The 22,662-nt window shown below is 48.1% G+C and overlaps 2 protein-coding genes across 3 annotated transcripts in view; both read right to left on the reverse strand.

Moving 5' to 3' along the window:
• LOC309558973 (myeloid-associated differentiation marker-like) overlaps positions 1-22,662 on the reverse strand; it is a 168,337-nt gene that overhangs the window by 139,741 nt on the left and 5,934 nt on the right. The window lies entirely within an intron of this gene.
• LOC309558044 (myeloid-associated differentiation marker-like) lies at positions 5,972-6,929 on the reverse strand. Its single transcript, XM_082260970.1, has one exon. The coding sequence runs from the start codon at positions 6,872-6,874 to the stop codon at positions 6,020-6,022; it is 855 nt and encodes a 284-aa protein (XP_082117096.1). The 5' UTR covers positions 6,875-6,929; the 3' UTR covers positions 5,972-6,019.

A 22,662-nucleotide genomic window follows, 5' to 3' on the forward strand; every position in this document is an offset into this window, starting at 1 on the left:
GGGGTCCCTGATGGCCATGCGGGGTCCTTGGTGGCTGTGTGGGGTCTCTGGTGGCTATGCGGGGTCCTTGGTGGCTGTGTGGGGGTCTCTGGTGGCTATGCAGGGTCCTTGGTGGCTGTGTGGGGTCTCTGATGACTGCGTGGGGTCTCTGGAGGCTATGCGGGGTCCCTGCAGGCTATGTAGGATCCCTGGTGGCTATGCGAGGGCCCTGGTAGCTGTGTGGAGTCTCAGGTGGCAATGTGGGGTCTCTGGTGGACTGTGGGGTAGTAACATGCAGTGTCTGGTATTACTCGTGTGCCTCAATCAGGCAGCTCAGATAAATTATTGACTTATAAATGCCTCTGCAAAATTAGATAGACCTCTGCAAAAAAAGAGGCCTGCTCCTCACCCAACCCAACCTATACAACTGCTCCAGTGCACTCCTCATTCATCCTCTATAAGCCCCCTCAGTTTATAGGAAGACAGGAACCGGGCAATCATATGAGAATTCCCCTTGAGTGGTATGCACATTGTATGGAGGATGCTAGGGTAGTGAAAGTTTGCAGATAAATAATTCCACACCAGGGTACACCCTGGCACCTCCCCCCTAAAAAAATGGCACCCAAGGCAAACGCCTTGTTTGCCTTGCAGTAGATATGGCCCTGGCGAGGGTACAAAATTAGTATAAGCTGCACCAACACTGCTTGTCAGTTTTATTTTTTGTTCATTATTATTTTATTATTTTGATTTATATTATTTTTCGTTCAGCCCGCTGGGTGGGTTAAATTATAAAAAAACGGAATGTGTGTACCAGGCTTTACAGGATTGGTCATACGAACACATCTTCGTAGCTTTGAAAGTTTGCATGTAGGGCACTTACTGTAGCTATAAATGCACTTTAAATATATTCTTGTACACAAGTGATTTCATTTTTTTAAACTTTTTTTTTTGAGCACTGCAAGGCTCTGGAGTTTGTAAGAGATGAAACTTTTTCAAACAAGCGAGAAATGAAATAATGTAACAAAAAGACAAAGCAAAGATTTTACAAACAGATACAAATGGTTCACTTTAATGAGCACTGAGGTGATCAGAAATAGAAAGAGACCGCATTCATCCATACTGTTAATGTTGTCATAGCAACTCTACATTCCCGTCATGAAACCGCACACGTGTGCGAGTCCAGTGAAATGTGAAATCTTGTTGGAAAAAATACAAAATATATGGATATTATTAGGTAACAGGCTCTTGTAAGTGGTTGGCTGAATAAAATGATGATGATCATCTCCCAGCTGTCCGTATTTATGGTGGATGGTCAAGATCACAAAGTATTGGGACTTACCCACAAACAGGTTTGGTTTTCACCAAGGCTTTGGCATGGTCTGTGGCTCTACATAAGACCAGAAGGACAGAGAGAGGCTCCAAAAGTTGTCACATTTTGGAATCTAGAAATTTTCAAAGCTCAACAAGGGTTTCCGTTACCACCGTTTTGTGAATCCTAACGGGGTCTCCTGTCCATGCTTTGCTTCTTCCTTGGCTATGACTTTGGTCTCCTGAGTGCCTGAGATTTGCCACTGCTTGAACTGGCAGGTGGTGAACAAAATGGCTGCATAGCAGTTTGGTTTAAATCGGAACTAAACCCATCAATTTAATGATTTCAAAAAACAGTTATGCTGATGGCACTGCCAGGAAGCGAACTGCCACATATGCTTGCTCCCTCAACCAAATTGTGAAACCATCAAATGGCTGGTGTCATAACTGATCACATGTGCAGCACCATGGCAGGTGCAGGTCTAACAGAGGCAAAAATGGCAACTTCCTTGGCTGAACAGGATGAAAGGGTTTAGTTCCGCTTTAAGTTATTAACATACCAATTATAAAATAGTTGGGAAAGAACCCAGAGAAAAGGAGAGGCAAGACCAGGTGACAAGGCCTGTTCTCCTAAAGGTATAGAGGGAAGAAACCTTCCTAGAAAGGAATAGACCAGAAAAGGAGGAAATGGAACATGTGAGGGCAATTGAGATTTTTCAATGGTACTTAGCTCTAATATATAGAGTAATACATAGATAAAGAGAATATATTAAAATTTATAAAAGTTTATTCATCCCAAAATTTAAAATAACAAGCAATAAAATGCACAAAATATACATAGAACAATATAGATACAGGAGTACATTTGAGAGCTCTTAGTAATTAATACATCCGATATAACTACCGGATAAACCCGACATGTTTCGCAGTTTTTCCTACTGCTTCTTCAGGGGTATATATATTAATTTGTACTGTAACATTCACTTTTCTTGAGTATTCCTGTATAACAATAATAATGTTAGTTTATAATATAGTATGGCAATATAATTAACATTTATATAATACTATAATGATACTATATTATAAACTAACATTATTATTGTTATACAGGAATACTCAAGAAAAGTGAATGTTACAGTACAAATTAATATATATACCCCTGAAGAAGCAGTAGGAAAAACTGCGAAACATGTCGGGTTTATCCGGTAGTTATATCGGATGTATTAAAGCGGAGTTCCGGGCACAGAGGTCATTTTTTACTAAACATACCCCCGGGACAGTCAGGGCTAGCACATTCCACAATGGCTAGCCTCTGATCTGTCCCGGTTCTCACTTACCTTTTAGAAGAAATACTTAATTATAAAATTTCTTCCACAGCGTTTCCATCTCTCTTGTGGGCAGCTGAAGCCGGCGCGGTCCTCTTCTGTGTCTTCTTCCGCGTCTTCTTGTCCCAGAATGCGCCTGCACCGGCCCCTCTCGTCACTTCCGGTGCGGCGCCGCATTCCTCCACAGCTTCTGGGCATGCCCAGAAGCTGTTTAGCAGGGGAATGCGGCGTCGCCCGGAAATGAAGAGCGGGGCCGGTGCCGTCGCATTGATTCCTGGGAGCGATGACGTTCAGCTCCCAGGAATCATCGTGAGACAGGAAGTCTCCGCTTTAATTACTAAGAACTCTCAAATGTACTCCTGTATCTGTATTGTTCTATGTATATTTTGTGCATTTTATTGCTTATTATTTTAAATTTTGGGATGAATAAACTTTATACATTTTAATATATTATTCTGTTTATCTATGTATTACTCTATATATTAGAGCTATGTATTACTCTATATATTAGAGCTAAGTACCATTGAAAAATCCCAATTGCCCTCACATGCTCCATTTCCTCCTTTTCTGGTCTATTCGTTTCTAGGAAGGTTTCTTCCCTCTATACCATTAGGAGAACAGGCCTTGTCACCTGGTCTTGCCTCTCCTTTTCTTTGGGTTCTTTCCCAACTATTTACAATTTGATTCTAAGGGATGTCGGTACTATTTAATGAGAATTAATTATTTCAAACACATCTTTATCAACATACCAATTATAAGCAACCAGTGGTCTGCAAAGAGAACCAATCATCAATGGACATTTGTGGTAATATGGATGTCCACTCTTGAACCATTATAACAATGAAACAGTTTTTTTTCACAGAAATTACTTGTCTTATCATTATTTGCTTGTAGTTTCTCCCTGTCATAGCAGAGTGTCGGACAATAAGACCCCAATAAAGGCTGCCCAATCTCATGCCTGACACTACTACTATATTGCAAATATGCTGTTGGGATTATATGAAAAAAAAAAAAGCCTTTTCCCATTTTCAGCTTTATCCTCCTTTGGCACAGGAGTGTCACCCTGAGCACAGGCAGGAAACCGGACAACCCCCATACATTGTACATGGCGCAGGACAAGTCACATTAATAGGGAAAAGATCAGCTTTGGGAAGACCATAGGTAATACTGGTGACTTCTTTGCCCTCTGCCTGCCTTTTTGGGCACAGATTGCACAGTACAGGTTCTCTTTAAGTTTGGGCAATTTTTTGAGTAAAAAACTGACTAGTGTTTTATGTTCCCATAGAAAGGTACATATATTTATGTTATGAAGTGCTCTAAAAAAAAAAAAAAAAAAATCCAGAAATTCGGCTTCAAAAGCCAACTCAAACCCTTCTTTACTCAAGAGTTTTTCAATAAAGCAGTGCAAAGAGATACGACAATGTGCCAAGTAAAATAATCCACAGAGGTCCAATCAGAAATGGTCTTTGATATCAGTTCCGTAAACAGACATGTGATTGGTTGCCGTGGACAAGTGTACATCACTATAGCGATTTGAAAAACAATAGTCCTGGTAGGGGCTATCTACAGCGCTTGCTAAAAATGTGTGCAAACAATACATGTACCATAAAATGTACATTTTTGCACATTTGCACAATTTTTAGCAAGCGCTGTAGATAGCCCCTACCAGGACTATTTTTTTCATATACATTTTTACACTACTGCTGCTGCTAACAATCACAGTTTGTCACAATATTTTATATTTTTACTATTTAAATTATAAACTCCTAGGCGCGGGGAGTACACCTCTTTAAGTGTTACTTTTTATACTATAGCTTATACTATAGCTATTTGCTCTGCTTTGTCAGGTGACACTAGTTAGGGGTTTACAAAAAAAAAAAAGATCTTAACCACTTGCCGACTGCCGCACGACTATTTACGTCGGCAGTCAGCCCCTCACAGGCAGAGTAACGTAAGGCTACGTCACTAGCCTGTGAGGGTTTAGGGAGCGAGCGAGCGCGGGCCGCCGGAGGTTTGGTCACGGACCCCCCCGCGCGTGTGCCCGGCGGACCCGATGTCCACCGGGCACTCGCGATCGTCCGTGACAGCGGGAGAAAGGCAGGCGGCTAATGTAAACAAAGCCGCCTGTCAGTTCTCCCTGTGCAAGAATGATGATCAAACGGTTCTACTATGTAGGACCGTTGATCACTGTTCTTACACATCAAGCCACAGCCAATCACAGTTAGAAGCACGCCCCTAGGACACACTTAACCCCTCCCTCTCCAATACAGTTAACTCCTTCCCTGCCAGTGTCATTTTTACAGTAACAGTGCATATATATAGCACACAGCCACCAAAAGTGTCAAAAATGTCAGTCAAGGGTCCGATCTGTCCGCCCCAATGTCACAGTCTCCCAAAAAAGAAAAACGCAGATCGCCGCTATTACGCGCTAAAAAAACAACAAAAATGACAAAAATCTTTCTCTTTGTTAGTAAACGCAATAACTTTTGCGCAAACCAATCAAAATACGCTTTTTAGCGATTTTTTTACCAAACATATGGTAAAAAAAAAATTGGCCTAAAATGTTAATTTTGATTTTTACATTTTTTTGGGGGGAATTTCATATAAAAAATTTGAAAAATATTATTTTTGCAAAATTGACGCTATGGTTTTGTTTATAGCGCATGATCAAAAAAAAAAAAATCGCACAGGTGATCAAATACCACCAAAAGAAAGCTCTGTTTGTGGGGAAAAAAGGACGCCAAATTCGTTTAGGTACAGCGTCGCACGACCGCGCAATTGTCCGTTAAAGTCACGCAGTGCCGAATCGCAAAATAGGCCCTGGTCAGGAAGGGGGTAAAATCTTCCGGGGCTTAAGTGGTTAAAGCCCAACTCAAAGCCAAAGCTTTTGTTTGCTTTTAGATAGAGCCGGAGAACCTTTGTCAACTTTTTATTGCCATCTGTGTCACTACTAGGACAGGACGTTATGGAAAAATCTCTCTAATGGGGAAATTAATAAAACAACTGATAGCAAAGTGAGAAAGGGTTCAGATGTCAGAAAGTTTTTAATGTTGTCTATGCTTCTCCATCTTTGGGAAAACTGTAAACTCCATTTTTTGGCATGGGTGTCACTTGAGGGGAAAATTCTACTATGGGGTTAAAGAGAGAAATAAAAACCTGACATAAAATTTGAACTCCTCCACATACTTAAAAATGTTGTCTGCAGTTGGGCTTTCAGTCGGGGCTACAGTTAGCTGTTACGATTGCAACCCCGTTGCCAAGCCATATGTATACATTTTGAAGTACATACGTTATTTTTACAGTAATCCAAGGTGGCAATTCTTTCAATCCCATATAGTTATTGTTCAAGTAGACCTGGCATTGAGTTTTGGTGAACAGAGCTGGTTATCCTGCTGACGTTTTAGAGTCTAGGCTGGGACTGTGAAGAAAACCATTCTAAAGGAGTAGACCGTGTCCACAATGTAAGCCACCAGGTTGATGTAACTCAAGATGGTGATCCCAACTCCATTATCATATAGACAACCATCATATCCACACCCATTTCTATTGGGAACAAGTTTAAAAAAGTAGTAAGGCCAAATGACTGCCACCGTGATGTACATGGCCACTGCCAAAATATTATAACCAATGAGAATCTTCTCAAAGTTGATGGGCAGTCTAGGCAAGAGACGTCCAATGGTTATGATGATGATTAAAGTGGTAATAATGAAGCAAATAGAGTAGACAGCCACACACCACTGCAGGCCTGGTATACCATAAAATGATGGCAGAAGAGAGAAAATAATACAGGCAACGTAGGCTTCAAAGACCTTCAGCAGGCCAGGGATGGTAGAGAGGAAGCCGCTAATCTCGCCAGGTTTCGCCCGGGTGATTCCCACCTCAATGGCGTAGGCGAAGAAGCACAGGATAGACATGGCAGTGGCTGCTCCTCGACAGGCACAGCTGTGTCCACTGCAGCCTCCATTCAGGAAGACAGATGGGTACATGATGGATGTGGTGAGGAGCATCAACGTAGCCAACATGGAGAAGGCCGAGGTAAAGTCCTCCCAGGAAATAGGAACTCTACTGGAAAACCCTGTGAGCTCAAAAACAACAATTAGGATAGTCACGATAAAACACATGATCCATGTAACCATACTCCAGGCTCCATATGAGCTGTGGTACATTTGGACGCTGGCCACCAAGCTGAAGGCGGTGCAGGAGAGGAAGATTTGGAGGATGCGGAGGATCAGCAAGGGATTCAAAAGGGAACGAAGTTCCATCTTGGTGTTATGAAGATACGAGGAGGGGAAGGTGTACAGAGGTGCCCCGAATGAGGATATCCGTTATATGAGTGATGCCCAACAAGCTTCCACCTTTGCTTTATGAAGCGGTCTGTACCTAAAACACAAGAAAAAAAAAAAAAAATGTGATATTAGGTGCTGAAATTTTATTAATCTCATATATAATGTTGAACCCCAATTCAGGGCAAAACTTTTTTGAATGGAAGGGTTAGAACTTCTATAAGACTTATTGCGGTTTGTGCCTTCGATGAGTTTGCCATATTGTACATGATGTCCGTGTCCAGTGGTGTATTTAGGTTTTGTGCTGCCCTAGGCCTGACTAAACTTGTGCACCCCCTAATTTAAATATGACCCACCCCTTCCTGTAAAGGCCACACCCCTTCTTGTTTATGACCCGACCTGTCATCTGTAAACCACAGACCACAACCACAGTCTATCAATGCCCATCAGTGCAGCCTCATCAGTTCCCATAAGTTTAGCCTCATCAGTGCCCACCAGTGCGGCCTCATTTACTGCCCATTAGTGCAGCCCCATCAGTGGCCACCAGTGCAGCCTATCAGTGTCCATTAGTGCAGCCTATCAGGGAATCATATCAGTTCCCATCAGTGCTGCCTCATCAGTGCAGCCCCATCAGTTCAGATTATCAGTGCCGCCTCATCAGTGGCCATCAGCGCAGCCTCATCAGTGGCCATCAGTGCCCATTAGTACAGCCTTATGTCACTGGATTAGTAAGATTACTCCTTACTCCTCCAATAAGACTGGCACTATACTAAAAGTGTAGCGCAAGCCAGCGGGGACCCTTTTCGTGCGGGAGCCAGGAGGAGGCTGTTTTTTTTTTTTAGTGCAGGCTGCAGCTTTTTTGCTGCCCCCTGCAAAGTGCCGCCCTAGGCCTGGGCCTTGTTGACCTAGGCCAAGATACAGCACTGTCTGTGTCCCCATAGCAGAGATTTATTTTTCTGTTCTGTCTGACTCTCACTAGGACAGGAAGTGAGGGGGGGGGGGATTTCTCTAACGGGGACACAGGAACAACAGCAACATCCTAAGAAAGGTTGTAAACCTTCCTTGCTTTACTAGAAAATGTGTTTTCATCACTGTTTGTAGTGGATTTTACCTAAGTGAGGTAAATCTCCCCCGCAGGGAATCCGGCAATAAAACAGGAAGTGAGGTAAATTCTCAAGCAGGGACACAGCAGTAAAATAAACAGGAAATTAGGTCATTTTCCCTCACATCCTGTTGTGTCTGGCACCATTCATAGAGGCAGGAAGTGGGGAGATTTCCTAGCACTTCTTGTTCTGCCTGGTGTCGGTCACGTCAACAAGAAGTAAGGAAAAAAAAACTTCCAAATAGGAACAGAGATAGCAATGAAAAGTTTACAGAGATTCTAAACCAGGGTTCTCAAACTGGTGGCCCTCCAGCTGTTGCAGAACTACAATTCCCATGAACCCCAATTCAGGGCAAAATTTTTTGCATGGAAGGGTTAGAACTTCTATCAGACTTATTGCCGTTTGTGTCTTCAATGAGTTTGCCATATTGTACAGGATGTCTCTGTACCTATAGCAGAGATTTATTTTTCTGTTCTGTCTGACTGCCAGTAGGACAGGAAGTGAGGGGGGGATTTCTCTCAGGGGGACACAGGCACAACAGTACCATCCTAAGAAAGGTTGTAAACCTTCCTTGCTTTGCTAGAAAATTTATTTTCATCACTCTTGGGAGTGGCTTTTACCTCGTTTCTTGTTCTGGCTTAACACGAGGGCAGCTAGAACAGGAAGTGAGTAAAATCTCCCCAGCAGGGATCTGGTAGTAAAACAGGAAGTGAGGTAAATCCCCCCAGCAGGGACACATCAGTAAAATAAACAGGAAACGAGATGATTTTCCCTCACATCCTGTTTTGTCTGGCACCATTCATGTAGGCAGAAATTGGGGAGATTTCCTAGCACTTCCTGTTCTGGCTGGTGCCTGTCATATCGACAAGGAAGTATGGTAAAACCTTCCAAATAGGGACAGAAATAGCAATGAAAAGTTGACAGAGGTTCTAAACCTTTTACACCCCAACGAAAACCAGAAATATTTTTGGCTGTAGTAAGGCGTTAAAGGAAAAGTATAGTGTAACGGAACCACGACCCCACAATGCTTATGTGCTTCCGTCAGAATACCACTTCCTCCAGTCTTGAACATAGATATCAGATATTCTAGCCGCCCCCATACAAAACTAGCCAAGAATAGCTTGTATAAGATCTGGAACCTTTATTGAACAAACTCACACCGAATATATACCCCACCAGGTCAAGTACCTGATTACATTATCCTATGCAGATGAAATTGTGTACAGAAATATAATTAATCTGAACTAATTACCTAGCCACCTGGACAGAAACAATAGGTGAATGGGAATGCAGACCCAGACAATGTTATAATTAACATGTTAATTAACTCAGCACTGCAACAAGGCCAAAACAAAGCACACCACACATCATCCTAAGTATAAACACAGAACACCTTATTAAAAAGACAATAGCAGGAGACCCCAGTAGCAGACTGTCCGTCTCCTACATTGAAGTACATGGAATCTACATCTAAGCAATGCTTTGATTATTCAGGAGTCACAGACTTCATGACAATGGTCTACCACATGCTATAGGTCTCACAGTGTAAAGTGGGATTAAATCGTCGTATTTCTTGAGGGGTATTGTGGATAAATATTACTGTCCCATTTGAAGTAATCCAAACCATATTCTCAGTGTCCATTAAGCAGCTGTCCATCATCATTTTCTTGGTCACCCTGTGTCCCTAATAGACACAGACTGACTTACACATAAGAGGGGCCGGGGGAGCTGGAAAATGGATTTCCAGAGCTCTCAAAGGTAAGCTGGGTTCCACGGGCCCCCCACCCAAAGTGACTCCCATCACATATAGCTAAAGCTCTTCTGGTCACACTTCTCCTCTGGGTCACAGGAGTGCACTTAATTCTGCATTCCTGTGATCGAGATTCAGCCAACAGCCGGCTAAAGTCACAGATCGGGCCCAGACTCTGGAGAGATCCCAACAATAATGTCAGGATCTGCCCAGATGCCTGCATCGGTAACTGTCTTAGCAAGCTGCTGGGAAACTGAGCCTGCAGCTCCTGCCCCCTTCACAGCCTGGCGCTTCAGTGAGCACTGGAGGGGCAGAGCAGAGAGCCGGAGACTGACAGTCACTCCTGTTTGCTCAGAGCAGAGGGGGGAGAACCAAGTGATCGTGTAGACTTGTTTAGGTATAGGGCAGCGGGGGGTCAGCAGCTGATCGATGCTGCAGGCATCTAGACGAGAATCTTTTGAGGTGAAAACCACTTCTTGTTAGGTTGAGGTCATATGACATCCCGATGGTCCCGATCATCTCTATGACCTTCGGAGATCAGGCGCAACATTATAAAGTCATGTGTGGCCTCAGCAGATGTAAACACTGCCGTTTCCTCAACTGGGAAGCCGAGATCATGTTTTTTTTTTTTTATCTCAGGATTTCCAGCCTAGAGGCGAGATGTGGGGACTTCTAGACCAAAGAATCTCTTTGTAAAGAGGACCTGTCATGCCCTATTCCTATTACAAGGGATGTTTACATTCCTTGCAATAGAAATAAAAGTAATCAAAAAATTATTTTTAAAAGGGAAAGTGTCAAATTAAGACCAATTTATAAAAGTAAAACAAACAAAAAAAAATGTAAAATCGCCCCCACGTATGTAAACAGCTATCAAACCACACGTGAGGTATCGCCACGAGCAGAGTGAGAGCAATCATTCTAGCCCAAGACCTGCTCTGTAACCTTAAACAGGTAAACCCAGTGCGGGGGGGATGGAATCAGTAGCAGTGCTGGGGGGATGGAATCAGTAGCAGTGCTGGGGGGATGGAGTCAGTGGCAGTGCTGAGGGGATGGAGTCAGTGGCAGTGCTGAGGGGATGGAGTCAGTGGCAGTGCTGGGGGGATGGAGTCAGTGGCAGTGCTGGGGGAGATAGTGGCAGTGCTGGGGGAGATAGAGTCAGTGGCAGTGCTGGGGGAGATAGAGTCAGTGGCAGTGCTGGGGGAGATGGAGTCAGTGGCAGTGCTGGGGGAGATGGAGTCCGTGGCAGTGCTGGGGGAGATGGAGTCCGTGGCAGTGCTGGGGGGATGGAGTCCGTGGCAGTGCTGGGGGGATGGAGTCCGTGGCAGTACTGGGGGGGTGTAATGAATGTCGGGAGGATTTGGATGTGATCAATGTGGAGGGAGGATGGAATAAGTGGCAGTGTGGGGGGGGGGGATAGGATGAGTGACAGTACGAGAGGATGGTGAGATGACTGGTAGTGCTGGTGGGTTGTTGGGATGAGTGGCAGTGCTGAGGGGGATGAGATCAGTGGCAGTACTGGGGGGATGGAATTAGTGGCAGTGTTGGGGGGTGGAATTAATGGCAGTGCTGGGGGGGATTGGATGGGATCAGTGGCAGTGTGGAGGGATGGTGGGATCAGTGGCAGTGCAGGGGGGGGGATAGGATGAGTGACAATACATGGAAGGTGGAATCAGTGGCTGTGTGGGGGGACGAGATGAGTGGCAGTGTTTGGGGGAATTGAATGGGATCAGTGGCAGTGCTTGGGGAGTGGGATGAGTGGCAGCGTGGAGGGAGGGATGGGAGGAGTGGCAGCGTGGAGGGAGGGGATGGGGGGAGTGGCAGCGTGGAGGGAGGGGATGGGGGGAGTGGCAGCGTGGAGGGAGGGGATGGGGGGGAAAGGCAGCGTGGAGGGAGGGAATGGGAAGAGTGGCAGCGTGGACGGAGGGTTTGGGAGGAGTGGCAGCATGGAGGGAGGGGATGGGAGGAGTGGCAGGTTGGAGGGAGGGGATGGGGTGAAAGGCAGCGTGGAGGGAGGGGATGGGAAGAGTGGCAGCGTGGAGGGAGGGGATGGGAGGAATGGCAGCGTGGAGGGAGGGGATGGGAGGAATGGCAGCGTGGAGGGAGGGGATGGGAGGAATGGCAGCGTGGAGGGAGGGGATGGGAGGAATGGCAGCGTGGAGGGAGGGAATGGGAAGAGTGGCAGCGTGGAGGGAGGGAATGGGAAGAGTGGCAGCGTGGAGGGAGGGGATGGGAAGAGTGGCAGGTTGGAGGGAGGGGATGGGAAGAGTGGCAGGTTGGAGGGAGGGGATGGGAAGAGTGGCAGCTTGGAGGGAGGGGATGGGAAGAGTGGCAGCTTGGAGGGAGGGGATGGGAAGAGTGGCAGCTTGGAGGGAGGGGATGGGAAGAGAGGCAGCATGGAGGGAGGTGATGGGAAGAGTGGCAGCATGGAGGGAGGGAATGGGAAGAGTGGCAGCATGAAGGGAGGGGATGGGAAAAGTGGCAGAATGGAGGGAGGGGATGGGAAGAGTGGCAGCTTGGAGGGAGGGGATGGGAAGAGTGGCAGGTTGGAGGGAGGGGATGGGAAGAGTGGCAGCTTGGAGGGAGGGGATGGGAAGAGTGGCAGGTTGGAGGGAGGGGATGGGAAGAGTGGCAGCATGGAGGGAGGGGATGGGAAGAGAGGCAGCATGGAGGGAGGGGATGGGAAGAGAGGCAGCATGGAGGGAGGTGATGGGAAGAGTGGCAGCATGAAGGGAGGGGATGGGAAAAGTGGCAATGTAGAGGGGGGGATATAGGAGAAGTGGCAGCATGGAGGGAGGGGATGGGAGGAGTGGCAGCGTGGAGCGAGGGGATGAGAGGAGTGGCAGCGTGGAGCGAGGGATGGGAGGAGTGGCAGCGTGGAGCGAGGGATGGGAGGAGTGGCAGCGTGGAGCGAGGGATGGGAGGAGTGGCAGCGTGGAGGGTGGGGAGGAGTGGCAGCGTGGAGGGAGGGGAGGGGAATAGTGGCAGCGTGGAGGGGAGGCAGCATGGAGGGAGGAAAGGGGAGTAGTGTCAGTGTGGACGGAGGGGAGGAATGGCAGCGTGGAGGGAAGGCAGCATGGAGGGAGGAAAGGGGAGTAGTGTCAGTGTGGACGGAGGGGAGGAGTGGCAGCGTGGAGGGGAGGCAGTGTGGAGGGAGGCAGCATGGGGGGGGGGAAATTGGATCAGTGACAGGTCTGGGAGGGAGGGATTGGATCAGTGACAGGGCTGGGAGGGGGATCGGATCAGTGACAGGGCTGGGGGGGGGGGTTCGGATGAGTGACAGGGCTGGGGTAGGGGGATCGGAACAGTGACAGGGCTGGGGGGAGGAAATCGGATCAGTGACAGGGCTGGGGGGGGGATCGGATCAGTGATAGGGCTGGGGAGAGATTGGATCAGTGCTGGGGGGGGGATCAATGACAGTACTGGGGGGGATCAGTGGCAGTGCTGGGGGAGGTCAATGACAGTGCTGGGGGGGGGGGGGGGGGGGTCAATGACAGTGCTGGGGGGGTCAGTGACAGTGCTGGGGTGATCGGATCAGTGACAGGGTTGGGGAGATGGGATCAGTGACAGGGTTGGGGAGATGGGATCAGTGACAGCAATAGGGCTGGGAGGGGGGATTGGATCAGTAACAGGGCTTAGGGGGATCGGATCAGTGACAGGGCTGGGGGGGGGAATCGGATCAGTGTCAGTGCTGAGGGGGGAGGGGTCAGTGACAGGGCTGGGGGGGGAATCAGATCAGTGACAGGGCTGGGGGAGGGAAATCAGATCAGTGACAGGGGTGGGAGGAGGGGGATCGGATCAGTGACAGGGGTGGGAGGAGGGGGATCGGATCAGTAACAGGGCTGGGGATTGGATCAGTGACAGGGCCGGGGGGAAATCAGATCAGTGACAGGGCTGGGGGGGGGGATTGGATCAGTGGCAGTGCTGGGGGGAATCGGATCAGTGTCAGTGCTGAGGGGGAGGGGTCAGTGGCATTGCTGTGGGGTGGGGGTTAGTGGCAGTGCTGAGGGGGGGTCAGTTGCAGTGCTGAGGGGGGGGGGGGGCAGTGGCAGTGCTGTGGGGGCGGCAGTGGCAGTGCTAAGGGGGGGTCACTACTCACTGTGTCTCTGGTTCCGTGGTATCTGGCAGTGGTGACAACTAGGCTTAAACCCGAAGATTGGGTCTCCTGCAGCCCCTCCCACTTCACAGGCCTCATGGATCAGCTGACCTCTAGTCTCCGCCTCCCGGACGTGCCGTTGACTGCAGGGACAGACCAACAGTGTGACCGCGAAGAGGCTGGGAGAACGGCGCTGGGCTCCAGGGACAGCCCACTGAGCCCAGCAACCGCTGCTCCCTTGGGCCCCACATGCAGCCCGGAGGCCTCCGGCCCACCGGGCAAGTGCCCGGTGTGCCCTATGGCCAGTCCGGGCCTGCCTGTGACTACTCTCCTGCCTTATCCTTATCTGCCATCGGATCTGGACTTGCTCACCTCCTGGTGGGGCAACCCTGAGGACAGCGACCTGGTGCTATACATGCAGCAAAATCCATCCTCACCATCAGAGGCTCTGGTGAAAAAATCTCAGTAAAAAAGCTTCACTAGACAGGAGGGAAAAATCTCCAACAGCAACACAGTTAGTTTTTTTTAAGTAGAGCAGGGGAAGGCTAGAACCCCTGCTAGCTTTTTATTGCGGTGAGAGCTCTGGACGAACCAAAAAGTCAGAGGCGTAACTAGAACCTTCAGGGCCCCGGTGCAAGAAACAAGGAAGGGCCCCCCGGACCCCTGGCTGGGGCCATTCCCTTCAAGCCTGGGGCTCTTCCCACTGATCCTGGAGCCCTTTACTCTCGTTTTGGGGCCCTTTATTACGATTCCGCAGCGGGACCCTTTCACAAGTTCTGCAATGGGCCCCCTTCCTGCCATCTTTGGGCCCCACGATGGTGGAATGCCAGGGCCCAGTTGCAAGTGGGACCTTTGTGATCCTGGAAGTTCACCCGCTGGTGTCAGTTTTTATTTTTTGGTATTTTAATTGTATTATTTTTTATCATTTTATTTTATTTTTTTACACTGTCACTGACTCTGTCCATTCAGAAAAGGAAGGAGCTGGTAAACTACATATTTACCGACCCCTTCCTGGTTCTCTATTGTGACACATCCCCTGCAGCAGCCGGCAGGAGAGGGAAGGGAGCACAGTGGGGGGAGGGGGCGGAGCACAGTGGGGGGAGGGGGCGGAGCACAGTGGGGGGGGGGAAATCAGGGGAGCACACAGGGGCCCAGAGACAGCAGAACACAAGTGAACTGGATAGAAGGAGTGGCGGGGGCAGCATACAGAGGAACCAATCTCCTCCATTTTCCTCCTGCAGCTACAGGAGGAAAAAAAGAGGAGATTGGTTCCTCTGTATGCTGACCCCACCACTCCTCCTATCCAGGTGTACAGGGGAGCTGCACAGGCCCCCTGGAGCATGGGGCCTGGTTGCGATTGCAACCCCTGCAACCGCTGTAGTTACGCCCCTGCAAAAAGTACCACCACTGTCACATGGACTGAGTCACATGTTCTTACATACCTGCTAGTACTGGGCATTCTCTTTGCCCCCAACAGTTGAGGTAGTGGGGGAAAAGCATTGAGTGCTTTTGGGTAATGGTAAGGTTTTAATAAGTACTTGCAATAAATACATGACCAGGGTAGGTCAGAGCTCCCGTGTTGCCCTAAGCATATTCTACACCAACTGCTACCAACTCTAACTACCGTAACCATCAGGGCCGGCCTTTGGGGTGTGCGAGCTGTGCGGCCGCACGGGGCACTATGGGCAACAGGGGCGCCGTGCGGCCATCATAGCTCGCAGACTGTGAGTTGAAGACAGTTAGTTACTCACATCAGTGGAGTGGAGTCCGAATGAGTCATACCAGCAGGCGCTGCCAGGTCCCCCTGCCCTGAGACTGGGTGAAGACAGAGCATCGCATCGGATCGGCACCTGAAAAAAAAAATAAAAATATGGCTGCTGCCGCCTCCTGAAAGGCACACTGCGCAGGCGCCGCTGCTCGGGAAAACCCGAACACGCTCGGCTATTCTCGGGCAGACGGCGCATGCGCAGTGGCGTCTAAGCGCCGGGAGGCGCCATTTTTAAATGCAAAGCCACCGTCCACAGAACGGTAAGTGTCACTGCTGTGTGTATCTACTTTTTAAGAGAAATTAGGCTAAATACTTTTTATTTTATTGACAATGAAGGGGAGGATATAAGGGACTTAACTGTCTTAACATAAGGAAAAAAAAAAGAGGAAGTAAAATACAATAAAATAATACATAAAAATAATATGTTTACTACATAATTGCATTGGTAATGGCAGTTACATACATGTATGTAATGTTATGTATGTAATGTAATGTAAGCATGTAATGTAAGTAATGTATGTATGTAATGTAATGTAATGTAATGTATGTAATGTAATGTATGTTTGTAATGTATGCATGTAATAATGTATGTATGTAATGTATGTTTAGGTGACCAGGGGGCGAGGGGTGAAGATGGACGGGGGGACGCCACAGGATTAGCTTGCACAGGGCGCCTGAACACCTAAGGCCGGCCCTGGTAACCATCCCACCCTATTAATAATCACGCCTTCTTTATGATGATGTTAACATATTCTTAACTTTACACTCCTAAGTTGGTTACTGTTTATATTTCTCATTATTATAGACATGATATGTTCATACGGCTCTTGTAATACTGATATTTTATCATTGACAATGCATATATATTTTTGTATTCATTTACATTCAATAAACGTTTATAATCAAAAAAAAAAAAATAAAAAAATAAAAAAAAGAAAAAAAAAAAAAAAAAAATAATCACGCTACTCTTACTTGGGAGTTAAAATGGTCAACATGGCCTTTTATTAAACAACAAATCTTTTTAACAAACATAACATAATCCAGTTTAACCACATCCCATCTGCCCTATAGCAGAATGACGGCGGGAATGTGGTTGTATTATCCTGACCGGACGTCATATGGCGATCGGTGATGCGGCGTGTCAGTCCGACTCCCTGCATCTCCGATCTTGGTAAAGAGCCTACTGACGTAGGCTCTTTACCATTTGACCAGCCATGTCCAATCACGGCCGGTCACATAGTAAACAGGAAGAGCCGTTGATCGGCTTTCCTCAGTACGTGCCTGACAGGCATGAGTAAAGGAGCGCCGATCGGCGGCTCCCCTTACAGGGGGGGTCGGCACTGGTAATCAGATCATTGATTACCAGTGCAGACCCTCGGGGGGGGGGTGCCACTAGAACCACCAGGGATGCCCACCCATGACCCCAGGGATGCCCACCCATGACCCCAGGGATGCCCACTATGGCCACCAGGGATGGCAATCAGGGCTCAGGGAGCCCCCCATTGCCCTCCCCATCAGTGCTGCCCACCAGTGACCTCCCCATCAGTGCTGCCCACCAGTGCCCATCATTGCCATCTATCAGTGCCACCCACCAGTGCCCATTATTGCCCACCAGTGCCGCCCATCAGTGCCGCCTATCAGTGCCCATCAGTGCCCATCAATGCCGCCTATCAGTGCCCAGCAGTGCCGCTTACCAGTGCCCACCAATGCTGCATATCAGTGCCACATATCAGTGCCTATCAGTGCCGCCCATCAGTGCCACCCCATCAGTGCCTGTCAGTGCAGTCTCATCAGTGCTCATCAGTGCAGGAAAAAACGTATTTATTTACAAAATTGTATAACAAACAAAAAAAAATTTTTTTTTTTTCAAACTTTTCGGTCATTTTTTTATTTGTTTAGCAAAAAATAAAAAACCTTGCGGTGATCAAATACCACCAAAAGAAAGCTCTATTTGTGGGGGGAAAATGACATAAATTTGGTTTAGGTACAGTGTTGCATGACTGCGCAATTGTCATTCAAAATGCAACAGCGCTAAAAGGTGAAAATTGGCCTGGGCAGGAAGGGGGTTTTGAAAGTGCCCTGTGTTGAAGTGGTTAAACTTGGTTGCAGGTCCTTGACAGTACCATCAAGGCTGTCTTTAAGGCAGGGCAAAAGGGGGCACCTGCCCAGGGCCCTGTCAATGTTGAGGGGCCCAACATCCTAACAATCCATCCCTGTTACATAGTGCAGCTGCAGGGAAAGGGAATTAGTAAGCAGCAGTGTCCTTGGCTAACAGCAGGAGCTGGCCGAGTGGAGAGACATACTGACAAGCAGTGGAATCGGCCAGAGGAGTGAGAGAGGATCGCTATGAGGAGGCAATGACATAGGAGGCATCAATGAGCAGAAGGGTCGGTGGGCGGCAGGAGTTACATCTAAATGAGAACGTGTGCTTGGCTTTTCATCACCTTTCTCTGCTTGCTGTTAACATCACCAGCCCCGCATGTACATAACACCGATCAGTCGGCCGGCACGGATGAGCGGACAGCTGGTATGTTTTGTGATTACCAATCCGAATTAGCTAGTTTGCCCTGTTGTATTGAACTTTCACTGCTTTAGCCACTAAATTATCACTTATCTGCCTCGCTGCTTGCTATGCTCATTGACAGTACTGTTTTGAATGTTTTCCTGGTCGGCTTCATTAACCCCATCTTTTCTGCCACATAATACATTCTGCTGCAAGGGAAAACTTCTACTCTGGCAAGGGGACTGTTGTGTGTTTGTAGCATATTCTATCTAGCAACCAATTAGTTAGCAGTAATGATGTGCAGTAACCCTGTAGCAACCAATCACCAGTATTGATGTATAGTAACCTCTAGCCACCAATCAGCACAGTACTGATATGTAGTAACCTCTAGCAACCAATCAGTGAGTGGTAATAATATGCAGTAATCTCTAGCAGCCAACCAGTTTACAGTAATGATGTGCAGTAACCGCTAGCAACCAGTGAGCAGTAATGATGTACAGTAACCTCTAGCAATCAATCAGCAGTGATATGCAGTAACCTCTAGCAATCAATCAGTGAGTAGTAATAATATGCAGTAATCTCTAGCAGCCAATCATTTTGCAGTAATGATGTGCAGAGACCACTAGCAACCAATCGGTGAGCAATCGCTGCCTAGTCACACCCCCAGCTGCTAAGCACCGCCTAGGGGACTAACACAGCCAACCTCAGACACCCACCACCAAATTAGAGGACGCCATACCTCGGATGGGTCCCCACCATTTTTTCCCAAAAGACCAGCTTTTAGACCCCTGTCAAGGACCCCAAACCGCCATAGCGACACAAGTGTGACACCTTACACGTGTGCGCCCCTCCACACACGAAAAGCCCTCTGAATCCCATCCTGCAACCCCAAAAACCACAAATCAGTGCCAATGGCATTGAGATGAACCCCGGAGAAACTGCCACGTATCGCATTCTAATTCTAAGTGCCGAACCTCCAGACCCCCATTCCTGCTAACAAATCTCCCCACCTCCTTGTTTACTTTAATACGGGCCTTGTTAAGTTTCTCAACAGACCTGGCCACCCGCCGCAAAGAGCGGGCTACTATGTCGGACCACACATTGAGCATGTCCGGAAAGGAAGTACGAAGTCTCAAAAAAATCGAACTTCACATCCCGTATCAGCTCCCTCATGGAGGCGAGGCCCAGATCGTTACCACGAACATGAAGTACTAAGATGTTAGGGGCCCTGTCCAATCTTGCGAACCGGTGAATCTCCGGAACTACACGGCTCCACAGCATACCTGGCACTCCTATCCACCTGACCCTACCGGCCTCCCTGGGTAAAGCCCAATTGTCTACCGTAAGGTCTAACCTTAGCCCTCTTGGCCCCCCAGAAGACATAGGAATGCCATATCAGGCACTGCGGGACTCCGCGGCAGCCCCAAAACGGAAGGAATGCAAAGCATATTCCGCCAGATCTAAACCCTCCATCAACAAACACTTTCTAAAAGCGGACACAAATTGAAACTTGGACAGCACAGAACCGTCCAAGTTTATTAATAATGCACCACCTAGCTGAGGTCGAACTTGAAGAAAATGTTCCAGAGCCAGCACCGGACAAAGACCAGGACTGTTACCCCGAAAAAACTCCACCCACCTGCCTCTGCCCCTCTGGTCTGTCTTGGACCTTCTGAGATGGATCCGCACGGGAAGTATCCGTACGGACGACATCCCCCACGCAGAAGCCTTCCGGCAACCCGCTTCGACTGACTCACAAGTTCGCTAGTCCTGAATGCTCCAAAGAAAGCCAATAAGAAGGCCGCCCTAAACAACAATTGTTCACAAGGCGACGAGCAGACCATCCCCAACCTCCCCAGAATGGCACCCAACGCCGAGAAAGACACGGGGCGCCGCGAATCGCAGCTGCGATTGCCTTTTCGATAACCCTCATTGCCTGCCTCAACGTGAACGCCTTAGTAAAATCCATAAGCGGACCATCAATCCACAAGGAGCAGCCGTTATAGGACTCCAAACAGATATCCCATATCCGAAGATCCGCCCTGAGCCTCACCGAGTGCCCAGGGGCCCTAACGCCCAACGTGGCCGTAGCCAAGCGGCGACAGAAAATCTGCCCCATAGGTATAATCCGACAGGCAAAGTTCAACTTACCGAGCAAAGACTGCAACTCCCGTAGCGTGATCCTGCGACGTCCATACGCATTCTTGACCTCCGCCCTCAGGAGCACCAACTTGTCCATCGGGTCCATCGGTAATCTACATTCCATGGCCACAGAATCTATAGTAATGCCCAGGAAAACCAATTCTGTCACTGGTCCTTCCATCTTGTCAGTAGCCAAGGGGACCCCGAAGCAGTCCGCGATGTGTTGCAAGGTCCCCAGGAGGACTACACAGGTCCCAGAGCCTGGAGGTCCAATGCATAAAAAATCATCCAAGTAATGGATGACGGAGTTGACACCTGACACATGTACATACCCCTCAACTCTCTGAGATGTAAAGAGGGACACCATCTAATGCAAAGGACACATCCTGCCATGCCCTAAGACCATAAAGAATTAATACACACAGAAAAAAAGATGATTGGTTAAACCATCAAATCTTTTCTTTTATTCACTACTTTACCTTTTATATTGGCTTTTCAAAGTAACAAATGTAATAGTTCTGAGGTTGGATGAAAGGTCTAGTGCAGTCAACCAAAGTCACATGGAGCCCCAGGGTTCCTCCAGCAATTAACCATTTCTGCCTCCTAGATAAGCAACCACTGACACCAATGACCTGCTCAGCTATCTGTAAAGGGAGCATTCATTCCATCAATGGAAGAGGCATTCCTCCCACTGACCCGCCAGTGGAAGAGGCATTCCTCCCACTGACCCGCCAGTGGAAGAGGCATTCCTCCCACTGACCCGCCAGTGGAAGAGGCATTCCTCCCACTGACCCGCCAGTGGAAGAGGCATTCCTCCCACTGACCCGCCAGTGGAAGAAGCCATTCCTCCCACTGACCCGCCAGTGGAAGAAGCCATTCCTCCCACTGACCCGCCAGTGGAAGAAGCCTTCCTCCCACTGACCCGCCAGTGGAAGAGGCATTCCTCCCACTGACCCGCCAGTGGAAGAGGCATTCCTCCCACTGACCCGCCAGTGGAAGAGGCATTCCTCCCACTGACCCGCCAGTGGAAGAGGCATTCCTCCCAATGACCCGCCAGTGGAAGAGGCATTCCTCCCAATGACCCGCCAGTGGAAGAGGCATTCCTCCCACTGACCCGCCAGTGGAAGAAGCCATTCCTCCCACTGACCCGCCAGTGGAAGAAGCCATTCCTCCCACTGACCCGCCAGTGGAAGAGCCATTCCTCCCACTGACCCGCCAGTGGAAGAGCCATTCCTCCCACTGACCCGCCAGTGGAAGAAGCCTTCCTCCCACTGACCCGCCAGTGGAAGAAGCATTCCTCCCACTGACCCGCCAGTGGAAGACGCATTCCCCCCACTGACCCGCCAGTGGAAGAAGCATTTCTCCCACTGACCCGCCAGTGGAAGAAGCATTCCTCCCACTGACCCAACAATGGAAGAAGCATTCCTCCCACTGACCCGCCAATGGAAGAAGCATTCCTCCCACTGACCGCCAAAGGAAGAAGCATTCCTCCCACTGACCGCCAAAGGAAGAAGCATTCCTCCCACTGACCGCCAAAGGAAGAAGCATTCTTCCCACTGACCGCCAAAGGAAGAAGCATTCCTCCCACTGACCGCCAAAGGAAGAAGCATTCTTCCCACTGCCCGCCAAAGGAAGAAGCATTCCTCCCACTGACCGCCAATGGAAGAAGCATTCCTCCCACTGACCGCCAAAGGAAGAAGCATTCCTCCCACTGACCGCCAAAGGAAGAAGCATTCTTTCCACTGACCGCCAACAGAAGAAGCATTCCTCCCAATATTAAACTTTTGATTGGTAAATAGTTGAGTTAAATAGTCTATTTTTGTAAAGGTCTATAAACCAGACCAAAAAGGGACATCAGAGGAAGAAAAAGGTAGAGAGGAATGTTGGTTCTATAAGACTGTCCTTACAAATGAGGGATATTTGGGAGCTATGCCTGTTTGTATCCCATGCTTTAGATTTGGGGTTTGGTTTATTTGTTTCTTTAGCCATTATATAGCCCTAAATCTTATGCTCTGTGACTTTAGTTTTGGAAAAAAAATACACCAACCACTACAACACTGATAAGGCTGCTTGATTGTTCCACATTCATCTATTGCTCTATTTACCCAGTCAAAAGTCCAATAGCTTGTTCAAACATGACATTCCAGTGGCTGTTCTGTTCTAAAAAGGCCAGCTATAGAGGTGGATGTTCTTTCATCTGATGTAATAAAGGTGTGACAAACTTCTACAATTACACTGATTGCAAACAATGGATAATGTAGCAATTATGCAATATATGTATAATTCTTACAACATAAGCGATTATTCTCAATTAATCAGATGTAATTATTGTGTAGAGATGTGAATGACAAAAGGTTTTCAAGAAGGGAATTCTTTACATTTTTGATTTTGATCATCAAAGTCTCTGA

This window comes from Pelophylax lessonae (genome assembly GCF_965119305.1).
Source record: "Pelophylax lessonae genome assembly, chromosome: 6".
Classification (NCBI taxonomy): Eukaryota; Metazoa; Chordata; class Amphibia; order Anura; family Ranidae; genus Pelophylax; species Pelophylax lessonae.